The following is a 17,946-nucleotide window of genomic DNA, read 5'->3' as shown; positions in this document are numbered from 1 at the left end:
CAAACACTGCAATTGAGACAAAGCCGAGAATTACCAGGTTGTCAAAAGCAGTGCCTCTTAGCCTCAGGAGGGACTTAAGCTGGCGACAGTGTACTCATTTGTGGAACAAAAGAATGCATTTAAAGACATACATACAAAATGCTGCACTGCATGCCTGAAGATGGTGTCTAAAGGTATAGCATAAATAAGTACTGGGTAATATTTTCAGTGTTCTGGGGAGAAAGCTTTTTTTATGGCATGTATCCCCTAATCAACTTTCATAAATACTGACTTTCAAACACATCTTCAAGAATATATTATGGCTTAAAATAGAGGACCACCAGGAGTCCTGTATGTGTGAGTTTAGAGTGTGAAGGGGAACCACCAGTGTGTAAGAACCGTGGTTCCACCAAGTTACTTCATCTCTCTAATTAAACAGTGTTCTCATTGTAGTAACAGTAGTAATTTCATAGGATTACTGGGAGGATTAAAGAGATGATGCACTGTTGAGCAGTTAGAAGAGTGTCTGACATACTTTAAAGCCAAATTTAAATTAACTCTTACATGTCTGTCTGACACCTTCTATGGCTAGATTATAACTAAGCATTATTTGCCTACGTGTGTATATATTTGCAAGTATACACTTATGAATTTGGTTCATAACGTGTAACAAAATTAGAATAGTATTTAAGATGACCACACACTTGAAATCTAATTAATGCCTGGATTTGCAGTTAATAGGAAGCCTTCATCTTTAATGAAATTAAACAAAAAATCCCCAAATACACAAACTATCCTAAATGTCACCAAAAATATCACTCAGACATAACTTAAGTATAATTTCAAAGTTAAGAGTATATTAGCAACATATGAGCCTCTGAGAGCAAGTGAAATTCAAAAAGTTTAAGTGATAGCTAGTACAATCCCATTTGATTATAATAGTGTAGCAATTAATTAAATAATCTTCAGTTGTTTCTACACAATAGCACACTAAATAAGCACAACAGTTAAAACAGCCCAAGTGACAACTTAGGTCTTTGGTCTAATGAAATTCAAACACTCATAGATTTACAAACATTAAACTGAATAGGTTTAGAAATCAATCACAAATTATAAATCATTATATGGCAAATTATATGCCTAATCAAAACCATGTTCCTGAAGTTTCTTTTCCACCTCATGTGGTTTTAAAATTGAAATAATAAACTTACTGTGGAAGATTTAAAATTGCTTCTGGAACATTTGTAAATCTGTTTTGAGATAATTTTAGGCTTGTCATGGAAGGAGGCAAAAAAGGCATAGAAACTAAAAGAAATGAAAGGGCGAGAAGAGACACGTTAACCATTTTAACTACATTTCCATTAAATCCGCGATAAGAACAGCTACCAGTAACCTGTTACTTATTTTTCATTCTCATGCTGATAATTTTTTTTTAATCTGCTTTTAAAATAGGGTAATATCCTTAATGCTACCACTAAACATTAAAACAATACACCATGCTTGTAAGAACCTTTTAGACTGAAACCTAAACTGTCTAAATATAAATTCATCTGTCCAATATCTTTACAAAGTAAAAAGTATTAGAGTAATCATTTCAAATTATATGTGATATTAGGTGTATTATGAAGTATGGATGCATACATTACAGATTAATTCAAATTACTCTTAAGTAACAATAACAAAACTCTTTAAATACTAAAACACAGTATATTATAAAGATAAAAATTCTTTATAGGACCATCTTATAGAGTGTTATATGGACTATTAATGGATGTTACTTAATAAAAGTATTCTTTGATCATATGATCTTAAGAGATTGTGGAAATATTAGGTAAAATAAAATGTGATTATCTCAGAGTTCTTATGTATTTTATACACTATAAAATTATTTTAAATGTATTTATTTATACATTCTCATATATTTTATAAATTTCCAAGAAGGAAATACTGTTTGATGTACCTCTAAGGAAAAAAATTCTGTGGAACACAACTTTGGAAACAGCTAATCATTCAGCCTCTTCTCTCATCTGTAAAACAGTGCAGCTAGACCAGATGAACTCTGAGATTCTTCAGAGATCTTAAAACCTATGGTTCTATGAACATGGCCCAGGAAATTATTCTTAGCATTTTCAAGGTTAAAAATACAAGTTATGCTTCCTCTAGAAAATCATCACAGGTCAGAATGTTCCACGACTGCTCAAAGCTGTCTTCCTGAGAAGCAGAAAGGTACATGCTACACCTCATCTATTTCCAAAAAATATTTGTGGCAAGTTAAATTAGTAGAAATGATTCTCCACTGAAGAATTAAGAGTCTTGAGGTTTAGATGCTGTATAGAAAAGATTCCTATGAAATTGAAGAAGTGAAATTTCGTTTCACGTGGGATTATTCTTAAAGGTTAGTGGTCCCACTCACATATCACCTCCACAGGATGTTCCCAAACACAAGACCACTGCTAAAACTACTAAGTGGTGCAGTGCAAAGCAAACAGATTGGCGACCTTAGGTGTCCTCAAGCTTGTACAACAACCAGTAACTTAATTCTGTGCCCCTGAGCACGTCACACTAAAATCTCAGGGCTTCCACCGTCAGTCAAGCAGAGATCAGACCAGTCCTATGGGATTTTTGTATGCCCTTCCTCCCAGACCTAACGTACATGTCACAGACACAGGGACACTTCTCTGCCTCTGCAGCCTGGACCAGATCTCCTTGAGGTATCCCTGCAGCATCCTGAGCCTTCTCCTCACAGCACTTTGCACAATACGCAGTTACATTCATTTGTGCCATTATTATTTAATGCCTGTCTTCTGAACCTAGCTCTACACTCCTCAAGGACAGAGACTGCGTTTGCTGTGCCCACTAGTGGGTGAACCACCCTATCCCCAGTTTCAGGCCCGTGGTAAGAACACGGTCATTATTCAGGAAGGCTAGAGGGAGGGAGAAGGGAGTGAGATACCATGAGGACTAACGTGGCTTTTATCATTGTTAGTGTCTGAAGGTTCTGACAAAGGAAAATATTTTAAACTAAGTTGTCAAACTGTATTCTATTAAACAGTATTAAAGATCATTTTATCAACAGTCACATGGGTGGCTGGTACACATGGCCTACTTTTACCTTCCTAAGGAAGATAAAATATGGGAGTTTGTTTATTTCCTTAAAAGCATTTTGTCTCTTAATATTAGAACATTCAGATAGGCTCCAAATGAACATATTCCCTGTTATCTCACATGCCAAGAGAGCCCAGGGTGTTCCATGACTTTCAATGAAAGTGCTGACCATATTGCTTATTACTGTGATATCTTGCACAGAGCTAGAGCTCAGAAAATACACATTCACCTTACCGATTTGAAAACTATTAAATACTTAATTTTATTTCTAACAAAACAGTAATAGTACTTATAATTCACAAAATTGCTGAAGCCACTTCAGTAGGAAACTCAATATTCCTGTTTCAACCAGCTCAGGCTATCCTATGGATTTTTAGTTTAATAGACTAAAAGGAACCACCATATAATGACTATTTGTAGTTCAAGAACTATCATTTCAGCCTATGACAATAACAACCTGCTAAAAGATTTTAATCCAAAAACATTGAACTATTAAAATTTTAAATCTTGAATATTTAAATGTACTAATTTTTTTAGAGTAGCTTAAGGTTCAGAGAAAAACTGAGCAGCAAATACAGAATTCCCATACACCTCTTTTCTCCTCAACACTGCCTACACACACACACACACACACACACACACACACACACACACACACACACACACACACTTTTTCCTTATTATTAACCACTTGCATTGTTTGGTTTATTTGTTCTAATCAATGAGCCAATAGTGATACGTTATTATTAACTAAAAGCCACAGCTTATAGTAGAGTGCACTCTTGGTGTTCATTTGATGGGTTTTGACCAATGTCTAATGACAGGAATCCACGGTATAGAATGACATAGAAGAGTTGCACTGCGCTAAAAACCCCGTTCTCCACCTGATCATCCCTCTCTTCCTCCCTCCAAACTCCTGCCAACCACTGATTGTCTTATTGTTCCCGTGGTTTTCCCTTTTCCAAAATGTCTTATGTTGGGAATTACACAGCATGCAGCCTTAGGGACTGGCTTCTTTCCGAGCAATATGCATTTAAGTTTCCTCCATGTCTTCATTGCTTCATTGCTCATTTCTTTTTATCACCAACCTGCTAACTTTATATCTGAAACTCCTCCATAATATTTAAATTGAAATACCACCTTTAAGTCTCCACCTAAAATGTCCATAAATGACTCATCCTGTAATAATCAAAAGGGTGCAGGAGGGATCCCACACAGAACACTTACCAAGAAAATTCATTCTGGCGCTGAAACTCTCCACTTTCGGACACGCCTCAAGAAAGTCCTCTGATAGGGAAGAAATGTGGTTTTTACTAAGATTTAAAATCTTCAGCTCCTTCAGGCTCAAGGGGGAACATATTCCTGGTATTTTATTTCTAGGCATAAGAGACAACATGAGGTTTAAACTGCATAAATTCATGTACTTTCAAGAAAAAAATCAAAACAATTTGCCTTCAAAGAATGGAATCAGAGCAGATGTATTAATTTTAAAATCCGTTGTAAAAAATTGAAGTCAATTGATAGAAGCTCTATTATTAATTGACTCCATCTCTTATTGTTTTACCATTTAAAACTCGTTATTATAGAAATAATGTGAGCATATTTTATGAACCTTATAAACTTCAAATGTAAGGCAACCCTTTTGTTTTTAATGAGCTGCTCCTTCCTTACCCTTCCAAAGTCAGCTGTTCCAGCTTCTCTGCCGCATCGCCCAGGTTCTCGGGGAAAGACGACAGCTGATTATAGGACAGGTTAAACTGCTTCAAGGTCAAGCACTTCACCCCAGGATCCAAAACTACTGAGGGGCCAATGTCATTTCGAGAGACATCAAGGTTGGCAATACAATTCATTTTCAGCAAGTAAGGCGGAAATGATGTAAATTTATTACTGTGCAGGTCCAAATGTGTCAAACACTTCAGAATCTGGGAAGAAAACATGTTTAAATGCTAACATGACCATCTGAGAAACATAAGATTAGCTAGTATTTTTGCCTTAGCACATCTCTGATAACCAGAACCATTAAGAACTTTCCAAAAAACTGAAAACACAATTCACAAGAAAACTTCAGTAGACAGACTGGTCCAACCATCTTGGCTAGAAAATCGGTACAGCAAGGAAAAATGTAACAGATTGTCAAAGGCAGATACACAGAAAAGGCCTGAGAGTTTAATTCAGCTTTTAATACATATACTTGGACAAATGATTTAACAAATAAGCAGTAAAACATAATCCTGGGAATACTTCATTTTTTTAAACACTAGCTTTCAGAAATTGTTATGTACTTCAACATAAGTAAGATTTGACCATAAAAGTAGTCATTGTGTTTAATACATGTTTCATTTTAGAACCTCCTCTTTCTTTATGGAATTTTTGTTTCAAATTTCTATTTTCTATTTTTAGGTAATTTCTAATTTTTTTTTATGATAATAGCAAACCTTCATTTACATATTACGTCAATTTTTAAAATTTGGTATGGATGACTGTCCAAGGTGTAAAATACCAAACTTAATCTCTTCTCTATGTTTTTTTCTATATCAATATATTTATCCTCACAAGACATTCTAAAGAGTTTGAGCTGATTAGAAAAGCTTATTAATGGATCTTGACCCAGTAGTTTCAAAATGTCTGCCACTGTTTCAGAAACTACCATATTATTCAGAAGGAAAGAGTTTTATTTACTTTCAAATTTTAATCAGGAAATTTTCTTGTAAAGAGACATTGGTACAATCAGTAACAAAAAAGTGCCATACAGTGATGTCGATTCGAAATTTCCTTAAGAGAAGGTTCTGAGCTGGTCCAAGTCTCTTGTTTTCATGTACTTGCTCTTTAACAAACATTTACAGAAGGTCTACCAAGTGTCAGTTATTAATTCCTTCACAAATGAATTCAGTTGTCACCTACTGAGCTTCTACTGTATGTCAGACTTCTATAGTCAGCAGGGACAGAAATGAACAAGCCTGAAATGGTTCCTGTTCTCAAGGAGCTCCAGACCTGGTCAGGAAACCCGCCTTAGAGCAGTAGGTATAAAGGAATGAGCCCTGGGGGATAACCTGGGCCCCAGAGAAGTGCCAACCAGGCGGGTAGCCAACCGAGCTTGTAGGGAAGAGGGGAGCAGAGGAAAGCAGAGGGTAAGGAAGTGACACTTAAACTGGGTCTCTTGCTTGTAGGATTTATGCAGGCATAGCGGAGGAGAAGAGAGAAAGAACACATTTTAGACACTGAGATGGGAGGGAGGTCACCTTTCTTTCTTTTCTATCTCCAGATATATAGACATTAAGAAAAGACACCATTTCAATATTCTTAAAAAATCATGCAATGTTGCCTTTAAAAGTCTCAAAAGTGCTGTCAATTTTATAGGTTAGAAAAAGGGGAAATGCATTTGCAGCAAAACTAGTTTTTTTTAACACAAGTATGATCCTTTATCAAATCGACATGTAGCCTTGATAGACTCTAACACGTCCTGTGCATCACCAGGACAGAACCCAGAATTCCTCTTCGATTGGCTCTCCATTGCCAGGGCCTGTCGGCAAGGATGTTTCTGACCAACCAACATGCTAAGAACTTGTGTGAAAACCAGAAGAGTGGAAGAACTATTGGCCAATGACACAAAAATAGGACCTTTTTTTTTTTTTTTCAAGATTTAAGCATGCCAGTTTAGACAGAAATGCAAAAGCTCTTCAAGTATCCTGCGAGTGACGAGGCTAAATGGAATTTACTTCACATAGTCGCCGCGGAAAGGTGGTGAGTGCGTTCTGGTGAAGCTCCAGCTTTTCTAGATGCTCCAAATGACCACTTATACAGCATTTCTGACTTAGGGCGTCCACATCTCTTAGTTCATTAGCTGACAGGTCTAATGAGGTGATATATTCTCTCTCAGAAGCCAGGGAAGAAATGCTGTCTGAATGCCTCATGTGGGGTTGAAGTTTTGATGACCCTTTTGTCAAAAACAAACAATGGAAATATAAGCAAGTAATTTAAGTTCACTTGATGGATGTTTAATCACTTACTAGTGTCAGTCCCCCATCAAGGCACTGGAGATTCAGCAGAAAACCAAACTATGAAGCTTACATTCCAGGGGCAAAGAGAGAGAATAAATAATAAATATTTAGTCAGTTGGTATAAGTATGTGAAAGAACAACAGACCTGGAAACGGGGATGAAGAGTGACATTGGTGAGGGTACTAAGTAATGCATTTCAGGACAAATAAATAGTAGAAAGGATAAAAGTGTCCTATATAACATCATAAAAGGTAAATTTTGAAATCTGTATTTGCATTTTAGTTTTCTACAGTTTGCAAAATCATTAGGTAAATATAATCTGAAGGCTTTATATATGATGAATTGGCACCAAGAAAATGTGAGCAATCAGAGGAAACTTAACAAAGTACTGCGTTCTGCTCACAATATCTATTTATTAATTACTTCAAATACTCACTGAATGAATCATCTGAAGACAGTATTTTTCTTTTTCGCTTCAGTAAATCTTCATGATCAAAAGTGGGTCCCTATTAAATGAACAGACATTTACAATAAAATCACCATCATTTTTTGGAGTGAAGAGAACATGTTCCTATCTGGTTTCCTTAGGAATCATAGAAGGTCCCTGGCTTGTGTATTCAGGGGACCAGGCCACACTGCAAGAGAGAGACTAGCTTGGGCTCCACAGACATAGAACTCTAAAAAGAAAACAGGTTAAAACCATTTGGAAGTGAACTTAGCTCCTATATGCCCCAAGCATGCTCAAAAGTCTACAGTTGTAAATTTAAAATTTTATATACATATAAGTATTATATGTATATAAAATATAAATATATACACACACACACACATATATATATATATTCATTCTACATACAAAGTTTTCATACATCAGAGCATCTCTATACCAATAGCACCTAACTTTGACACATGAAACTATGTAATTGAGAGAATGTCAAGATCAAGTTACTGAAAGAATGTCAGTAACAAAACACAACAGAATCACAACGCAACCTACCAGAGAATTGGAATGCCTTTGCAAATTTGGTGAGCAGCGCTGCAAGGCAGCATCTCGGTAAAATTCTCCTACATTAATTGAATTTGACTTCTTTTTCACAAGAAATGAGCCTTCGCTTCCTATTTTTCAATGACAAAATAAAGGCAGGTAAGAAATGTCTCAATCATAAGATGCTGCTATCACAGTTCAATCACAGAAGATTAAACACATTTTCATTAATAGAAATTGCCCAACTCCTGTCTAACATCTTTGAAAGAGAAATGATAAAATATGTTGGCTTTTCATTTTCAAATTTCAGCTTCATTTTTCTTCATCCATTAATATTTATTGAATATCTGTCACAGCCAAAACACTGAGTAAGTGCTGGTAAAGATAAGCAGGGAAAATAATCCATGCTTTTTATGAGCTCATAATACAGCAGAAAAGGGACAAATTAAAAAAAAATACACATGCCAGGTACAGAAAGCAGAGAAAGTTTATACACAAATCTGATTCATGTGTTTTTTTTGTTTCTTTGGATTTTTCTTAGAAAATTTTCAAATCTTGTTTTAAATATTGGAATCATGCTTTAAATTATTTAACATTCAGCAATCCTGAGTACATCTCTACTTAAATTTCATATTTATGGTTTCATTTATGGAAGACATTAAAATAAACACAGTGCATTTAACTGGCAATAGTGATTTAAGAAAGAGGAGAACTACTTTTAAAACTGAATTTTCAAGAAAATCACATTATTTAGGGATAAAGAATATAGAGGCATTTCTGAAAATTATGAGATTTCAAATTCTACCATGCTTTATTTTAGAAGCATAAGGAATTAACTTTAAGGGTCAAAACAAATTACAAAACCTACATATCCAAAAATCAACTTTATAGTATTCTATATAAATCTTAAAATGGATAAAGCATTCCTACTTGGTTCATTATTAAAATTTAATTTATCCTATAATGTAAATTATTTTATGCCTAAGCATTTTAATAAAATAGACTTCATTATTTAATTACACTTATATATAATTATTACATTGTCATAATTATTCCACTTCATGTTTGCAAAAAGTTCTATTAGCATATTATTTATTAAAGCAACATATGCATTTTATAATTATTTTTATGTTGGCTTTTCTGTTTTCCTTTATTTAAAAGTACTTAAAGAGAATTCTTTTAACCACGATGGAGTACTAAGCACCAAGCTTAACCTCCCTCCACAAGTAACGGGATGAAATATTTTAAACTATGTTCAGGCATTGGGCAACAGACAGTGCGGGACTATGTAGTCCCTAAAAGAAGAGAAACAAAGCATGTGAGCCTATGAGCACCCTGGCTTTCTGCCTGGAGGCGAATTAAGGGTGACTGGCACAAAGAGGAGGAGTTTAAACAAAGCCCTACAGCTTTCCTCCGACGAGGAGATGGAGACAACATTCCTGGACACCAACTTAGCTGGGACTTCTGAAGCAGGGGCATAGAAAAAGACCCCCAGTAATCTGTACGAGTCACCCACAGAACTGCTATACAAGAAGTGTAAAAGGGAGTTCCTCAGGAGGAAGGAAACGATACTAAATGCAAACTTGGGTCAACATAAAGAGGTTAAGTCATTTAAAACAAAAGTTACAATTTTTAATGTTTGTGCACCCAATAATAGAGCTTCAAAATACACAAAGCATAAACTGATAGAATTGAAAGGAGAATTACCAAATCCACAATTACAATTTCAACATTTTTTCTCAAATACAAGGAGAAAGAAAAATCAGTAAAGGTACGGAAGACCTGAAAAGCGCTATCAAATGGTTTAACCTCATTGACTTGATCCAAGAACATCTGAAAAACCATTCTTTTAATTTGCTCATGGAACATTCAACAGGATAGACCAAACAGTGGTGCACTCTGAAAAATGTTATTAATAAAATGAAGACAAGCTATGGCTGGAGAAAATATTTGCAGTTCAAATAGCTGTCAAAGGACCTCTCCTAGAATATAGAAAGAACTCCTTTAAAACAATAATATGACAATAACCCAACTGAAAGCAAGCGGAAGATTTGAACAGACACTTGACAAAGAAAATATATGAATGGCCAAGAACATGAAAATATTCTCAATATCAATTGGTAAATATCAGGGAAATGAAAATTAAATCCAAATGAGCTAGGACCTACTTGAACTACAATGGCTAGAAGTAAATGGGTGGACAATACCAAGTGTTACAGTGTGACAAGGATGTAGAGCCACTAGAATTGCTGCACATTGCTGGTGGGAGTATAACATGGGACAACCGCTCTGGAACACAGCTAGACACAAAAGAGGGCACGCCTTGTGACTCTGTTAACATGGCACTTAAGAAAACATTAATTTAATCTACAGTGACAGAAAGCGGATCAGTGGTTGCCAAGGTCCTGAGGGGGTGAGTAGTTTTTGTGAAGAGGCATAAAAGGAACTTTACTGGATGATAGAAATGTTGCATAACTGGACAGTGGTGATGATTAGATGGATGTGCAAGTTTTTCAAAACCCATGAAAATAAACAAATGGGTGCATTTTATATTGATTATATTCTCAATAAAGTTGATTTTAAAAAATACTTAGACTTGAGACATGAGATTTTGGAATAAACTGTATTTTTGCCATCTCAAATTCCTCTATTCTATCACCCAAAGTTTTCAGTCATACTATATTAATAAAAAAGCATCTCACCCCATTTTTACCAAACTGCATTTTGCTGATATTATATATATTGCCATGTCAATTTTAAGTTCTCTCAAGTGAGCTATTAAAATTTGATATTATTTTTAATTCAAATAAAGATTAAAAAAAAATTTTTGAGCCCTATTTGCCATGCACTCTTCCACTTCACATACATTTTCTCTAATTCCTATAGATAACCCAACAGTACCTCTAACGGGGGTGAGCTGCTAACACAAGCCACAGAAGGATCTAGTCAATGATGGGGCCAGTATGAGGCAGTGTTCACTGCAGTGGTCGCCAGTCACTGGGGACCAGCAGTATTATAAGGCTTCAGCAGAGACATTTTCTTGACAATCATTGCCTTAACTGGAGTTAGTAAGTGTGGGTAAAATTGCAATTATTTCCAGAATCTCTCGCCTGGCCTTAGTGCATCTCCATATCAATAGGTGTTTCCAAGGGGTGGGGAGAAGCCGTCCATCTCCATATCGATAGGTAATTAATTACAAGGGCAAGCAGGGCATGTGTGGACCTGAGAGGCTGGGTGGGGCCTCTTCCTCTACAGGCACAGAGACAGGGGAGAACAGAAGTGGACAACTGCTTGTAAGAAATAAACGGGTTTCCCCCACTTTATTTCTCCCTTTGACTGATTTCAGTTTCAAAGGTATTTTACCCCAGGATTCCCACCTCCCCCCGCCAGAGTTACAGTAAGCATTAATTATTTCCAATAATGAATACATTTTTCCTTAAGTTCTTCCAAAAACATTAAATCAGGCTTCTGTCTCAATTTCTATTGTCCAATGCCTATGTATTTTAAGGTATTTTAAAACACAAAGGGAACTATTTTCTTGATAATAAATACCTTCACTATCCAGGTCATCACTTTGACCAAACACACTGTCCACGTAAGACTCGGGAATGAAGGTCCATTCATCAAGCTTATCAAGGACTTCCGACAGGTTCCCGTCGCTGCCTGAGGCTGCCCCCTCCCCCACGTCACTCTCCCTCTGATGCCTGAGCACCATTCTTGCGAGGGTGGATCCTATATCTGTAAACAAAAAGATACGCCAGCAACTTAGATGCCAACAATTAGACAAACACAGCACATATCATACCAAAATTCCTTATATAGTCTCATACTTGCACAGATTTTTTAAAATTCTTTCTCCCGAAGTCAATTTACAATCGTGTTACTGCATAAACGGCACACAGTGAATTTACATTTTTTAAAAATCATAAAAATGTACACAAAGCTTTGATGTATGTGGTGAAATTGATTCTTGATGAAACTAACTTGACAGAGGAAAGGGCTCAGGCTTCAAAGCCAGCCAGGCCTGTGTTCAAATCATAGGTGCCTCTTGAAGGTGAAATAAGCTCCCTGAGCCTCAGAGTCCTGACTTGGGAAGCGAGGGCAACAATATACGCTGCATGGGATCACGGGAAACGTGAAAGGAAATGCATATGAAACGGTTAGCACAGAGCGCAGAACAGAGAAGATGCTCAATAAATGATATTTTTTATAACCTATTTGCTAAGTGATATCAGGAAACTTGATGGAATTTCCAAGTTAACGTTCTTCCTACTATTTTATTACATTTTCTATCATGTTCTATGATGAAGAAATAAGTTGGCGAGTCCTCATTTTCCTATATATAGCCTGGAAGATCCTCAAATATTACTACCATAGCTCACATTATAGCATGTCTATAGTAGTAGCTGAAAAATGTTTTGAAGATGTGTATCCAAGAGGTTGTTTACTCAGACTGGCTGCCAATAAGATTATGGCTACGCCCTTCAATCAAACAAACAACATTATTGCATTTTCCTGATTGGTAAGACTTGTCAATGGTAAAAATTTCATGCAGAACAATGGGAATACAGTGGATGGTAAATCTCCCTTTACCCCTTTCCAACGGGCCCATAATTCCTCTCCATCAAAAACCAAAGATTAAAGTAAGCAGGTTGTTGGCATGCGACATGGATGCAGTGATGAAACAGGGCATCTAACTGTAGCTCATTATTTTCCTAAGTCCCCAGAGGCAGAGAGGGAACACATTTCTGGAGTTTTTTCCTGACATAGCTTTTTCATATTTGAACGTTTATGATGACCATATTCCAGTGGTGTTTCACCAACATTAGCATACTAAAAACGCCATCCTATGCTTTTATTTCTTCCATTTAACAATACACTCCATATCTGAACATTTGGGTGTCCTAGATATTTCTTTTTTCCCAATAATTGCAGAGCATTCCATTGCATGAATGTACTATGACTGACTTGAATAGTTCCTTTTGGGAAACATTTAGGAGTTTTTCTCTAATGTTTTGGTTGGCTATTATAAATATTTTAGCATGCATCTTTGAATATAATTTTTTGTTCAGTAAGAATGAATGCACTTAAGAACGCCTGTACCATGGATTTCCATCAATGTATTGCAGAGTCAAAAGTATGGATGTACATTTAAAATATTAGTGGACATCCCCTTAAAAGAGGACAATTTAAACTCATGTCAATGGGTAAAATAGCTGCTTCCATGTATGTTTATGAACATAATTTATTACCAAATTTTAAGCTTTTGCTGATGTAAAAAAATGGACCCTGACTTCATGATGCATATAATCTACCAAAGGTACATCATAAAAAGGAAAAGAACAATTACATAATGTGGTAGGTGACAGTGAGATAACATATAGGTGCTACCGGAGCATGAAGGAGGACCTTCCACCCAGACTGCATGTGGGAAGGAATGCTTTCTTGTAAAAAGGGATCTGATACTGAGGCCGGAAGAGTGAAGAGACAGCCAGGAGAGAGAAGGTAAGGGAGTTGGGTAGAGACAGTGACACTGGGGGAAGCCTGGGGGTAAGACTATAAGAAGCAGGTAAGAAACTGCAGGAAATTCAGCCTGCCTGAATCTTCCAGGGCCCCCAGGAGACTGGAGAACTTGAATTTGTAGAGGCAACAATACGCGCAGAAGGGTACATTTCTCTAGCAGCATTCAGCTCTCTCAGAGAAGGCGGGGAAAAAAGGCTGCCGGACTGATCAGAATTGGGGGTTTGCCAGGAAAGTGCATGAGAAAAACGACAGTAAAGCAAACGTGTCAGTCACAAGAGAGTCCTCAAGGTGAAAAGTCACGGAAATGGCCACTGTGGGGACGAAGTCACGGAGTCAGCTACAGACGGAGCTGGGAGCCCCAGCTTGAAAAACACTTTCAGTGCGAATAACGGGGCGACAGCTGAACAGACAGAAATGTTAACAGATGATGGTGATCACTTGTCACTTCATATAAGTACATAAATACATACATAAAATATATACAATGATAACATGACATATGCAAAATATACGTTAACTTGAAAATAGAAACCTTTAATTGAAATGTTGAAAAACTGAAAAGTATATTCACTTGAAAATACAAGGTCTATGTGTGTATATGCTTCTCCCTGTACATTTTAATGCATATGTATATGTAAGCATATAAAAGCCTAGTAAAACAAATCTATGTTCATTACCTATAAGGGATAAAATAAGTGATTATTCCTGTCTTCCTTATGATTTTCATATATTTTCCTATTTTGACAATGAGCATGGCTTACTTTTATAATAAAAAATAAAATACAATTTTAACAAAGTAACCCTTCAGACAGATCCTGCTCTTTTGCTCTATCTTTATAAAATATGTATCTGCTGGTCCTTAAAGAACTTAAATATGATATCACTTTCCAGCATTTCATGACCAAAAAAAAGGGGGTATTCAAACCTTTACAATACTCTGGGCTTCAGGTTCACCAAACTGGAATGGAACCTAACTGAAGAAATCAGTGACTGGAAAAAAATACTACTAAAAACAACAGTTGTACAAAATCTTCCTGCTAATACTTACTTGTTTCTTTTCTTAAATTACATGTCTTATCCGGAAATAAAGGACCAAGCCAAGCAGGGTCGATTTTTCCTAAGCCAAATCCTCCTAGGCAAATGCTGTTATTGGCCAGATCCAGGGCAAGCCTCCGTAGGAGTAAACTGACGATGGGGCTGTCACCTTTCCCAGCACTAATCGCCAGTGCTTTCCGAACATCTTGCTCACGGGACCCGCTATTTAAGAGCAGTTCCACCAGTTTGGGACTGCTTGCTTTCTCACATACCTGTTAAAGAAAAAAAGAAAGGTAAGCATATGAAAAACCTGTACTTCTTCCTTTTAGGAGGCTGGAAAACTAGACCTGGTGTGGTTTTTTTCTCTAAGCCCTTAAATCTAGATGGAAACAAAATAAGGCAAAAGTCATTCTGGAAACTAGATAGGAAAATAAAATAAGATTAGCACCAAAAATATATGCAGAGTAATATGTCAGTCTACCACATGAGAGTCATTTTTCATGAAAGAGGCAATATAATATGGAGAAAAACTTATAGATTGAAGTCAGAAGACCTGAGGCACCACCAATTAGACACATTGTTTATGCTTCTGGGCATCTGTTTCCTCACCAGATGACCTCTGGGAAATTAATGCCTTGGCACAGTAAATGTTACTGCCCTGCCTTCATTCATGACATGGAAGAAATGAGAATATAAATATTCTAAATTTTGTTAATGCCATACATGAAAGACAGCCATCACTCACTGCTGCTTTTCCAGGACAGGAATCTGAATTTCCACAAAGAAATGCTTTATCTTTCAGTTGTCTACCTTGCCCTGAATGGGTGCACAAAAAGTAGAGTGACCATAGTAAGCAGAGAGAAGCCTTAGGAACGTGGAGCACAGCAATGTTGTATCAACTAGAAAATCAAAGTAATAGATAATGAAAATATTATATGTCAGGTATATAATAATCAAAACTACCTTATTTTGGACTAGTGCAAAATAAGATGATCAAGGCTATTTAATCATGTGCCAGTGCCGTATAAGGAAGGATATTCAGAACAAGGATGGGAGTCAAGTCTGCTGGCGGCGTGACTACCCAAAATTAAGGATTAAGAAAGAAAAGAAAACCTTAAAATCCAGGATACCAGGTCAGAGGAAGGAGGAGGTTGGGGGGAAATCTCTGAATTCTCAGAATTAAAGTGTGTCCAACGGCTTTGAGGGGACAGTTGTGTGGTTTGATGGCACCAACTTAATGCCCACGAGCTCCCAGGACCCACCTGGAACCCGTTCTCTCCAGAGCCACTGTAGTCCTCATCTTTTTTAGATATGACCAAGCCACGGTGCCATATAAAATTTTTCTAAAACCCCACTGCTCCAGGACATTCCCCCAAACACAACATACAATTTTTCAAACCTCATTTCCTTCCTTTATGCTCTTTCCGTGGTCCTCAGTGCCCAGCTCTTCACCCGGTGAAAAGACACGCTTGAAGGAACAGCTTCAAGATTTCTAACACACGAAGTCCTTGCTTCCAACTCCCAGGCCGCACACTCACTTCCTCCTCCAGCTCCCACCCCGTCTGTTGAACACAGCCCTCAGCACACCGAGCCAGACGTGCCTATGTGTTTCATAACTAGAGCGAAAGGCATGGACGCTGTTGCAATTCAGTCTATACCTCTGCAACCTAGCACAATGCCCAGGAAATAGCTTTGACTGGCAAATTACTAAAATCATCTTTAAGGGCCCACGTGGAACTTAAAAGGAAGGAAGGAAAACGGGGAGTGAGGCAGAGAGGATAAGAGGAAGGGACAGAGAGGGAGGGACCAAGGGGCCAACGATCCCAACAGAAATGCCTTTTCTGAAGCCCAACAGACTTCTATCTTTGCATTACGGCACTTACTGCCCGCCGTGTATTAAGGCGGTTTCTGTTCTGTCCCCACTCCTCTCCCAGTACACACTTAGAAAGAAACCGTCTTGAACTAGGGAACACCTTTTATATACTTAACTGATTATAAATAGCACTGCGCTTCCCACACAGAAGACGCCCAATACAGAAGGCGTTTCCCTTGAGGATGCAAACGAGCCAAGCTGCCTTTAGGCATGTGGTGCCGTGAAGAGAGATGCATATAAGAAGGTACGCAGACAAAAGCAATGAAACTATGGAATTCCAACTTCATGAGAGGCAAAAGACCCTGCTCAGAAATACAGGTTTACATTTAAATAATAATGAAGATAATTCAGAATATAACTAAAGATTGTCAAAAGTGTAATTTATCATCCTTTACACTCTTTTCTCCCACTTTCTAATTTATAATGAATCCAGCCCCCCATCAAAACCAAGTATTTCAAACCTGCAGTCGAGAATGAAGGCGCCCTCCCGCCACCGCCCTCACCATGAACCTGCTGTGCACGCAGGACGTGGAAACAGGTGCTCGTGAGGCAGATTTCCTGCCACCGGCCAGGACGGGGTCCTTAGGCAACTTGCCTAATCTCTCGGTGCCTCAAGTCCTTACCTGTGCTTTGGGGGTTATAGCAGAACCCCTTCCTCAGGTTGCTGTAAGGGTCAGAGTGTGTAGAGGGGTGACAGCAGCACCCAGGGGGTTCAGACTTCATTATACTTGTTTTTCCCTCCATGTTTTGAGGGGCTTTATCTTCTGGTCTCTATTCACGCATTGTCACCCCATATTCATCTTCCATATGCTTCTCTACCAACCGTGTACATCATTGCATTCTCCTCAGAAAGCCTAACAAATTAACTCAACCCTTGTTCTGAATAACCTTTCCTTATACAGCACTGACACATGATGAAATAGCCTTGATTATCTTATTTTGTGCTAATCCAATGTAAGGTAGTCCCGGTTAACGTATTGACAATATTTAATCAAAACGTACTTATTAGATACAAATAATCTCTGACAACTATGATAAATTCTTTCAATTTTATACACCTATGGATGTAACGATCTGATTTTTAAGAAGAGAAGATATGAAGAAGCACATTAAGTCCAAAAGAAAGCGGAAAGAGAAATAAAAGCTTTTTGCATTGAATGATTTGGGTAAATTGAGACACGGGTAGGAAGCATGTCTGGTGGGGAACGCGGAGTGGCGCGTGCAGCTGCTCTCGGGAACGTGGATTGCCTAGGGACAAATTTGAACTGGAAGTTTCCTTTCGGTTCTTTGGCATATTCAAATAACACTAAGGCAAGGATCTGTAGATCACACAGGTATACAATAGAAATGTCTTAAATTTTTCAGGGATATAATTTAGTTACCTTTACTAATAGAGAAACAACTATTTTCAATGTACTTTCTTAAATGAAATTAGACTAGATTTAAAT

The 17,946-nt window shown here is 37.4% G+C and overlaps 1 protein-coding gene across 3 annotated transcripts in view; it reads right to left on the bottom strand.

Moving 5' to 3' along the window:
* LRRK2 (leucine rich repeat kinase 2) overlaps positions 1-17,946 on the bottom strand; it is a 129,714-nt gene that overhangs the window by 61,094 nt on the left and 50,674 nt on the right. For all 3 annotated transcript variants that reach the window (XM_036889384.2, XM_057492517.1, XM_057492518.1), the window contains 8 exons: positions 14,639-14,897; positions 11,620-11,805; positions 8,080-8,198; positions 7,519-7,588; positions 6,801-7,018; positions 4,756-5,006; positions 4,312-4,460; positions 1,191-1,284 (listed from right to left, as the gene is read on the bottom strand). In XM_036889384.2, coding sequence (XP_036745279.2) covers positions 1,191-1,284; positions 4,312-4,460; positions 4,756-5,006; positions 6,801-7,018; positions 7,519-7,588; positions 8,080-8,198; positions 11,620-11,805; positions 14,639-14,897 — 1,346 coding nt within the window. The remainder of the gene's footprint in view (positions 1-1,190; positions 1,285-4,311; positions 4,461-4,755; positions 5,007-6,800; positions 7,019-7,518; positions 7,589-8,079; positions 8,199-11,619; positions 11,806-14,638; positions 14,898-17,946) is intronic.

This window comes from Manis pentadactyla, chromosome 14 (assembly GCF_030020395.1).
Source record: "Manis pentadactyla isolate mManPen7 chromosome 14, mManPen7.hap1, whole genome shotgun sequence".
Classification (NCBI taxonomy): Eukaryota; Metazoa; Chordata; class Mammalia; order Pholidota; family Manidae; genus Manis; species Manis pentadactyla.
This window is presented reverse-complemented; position numbering and strand designations above follow the sequence as displayed.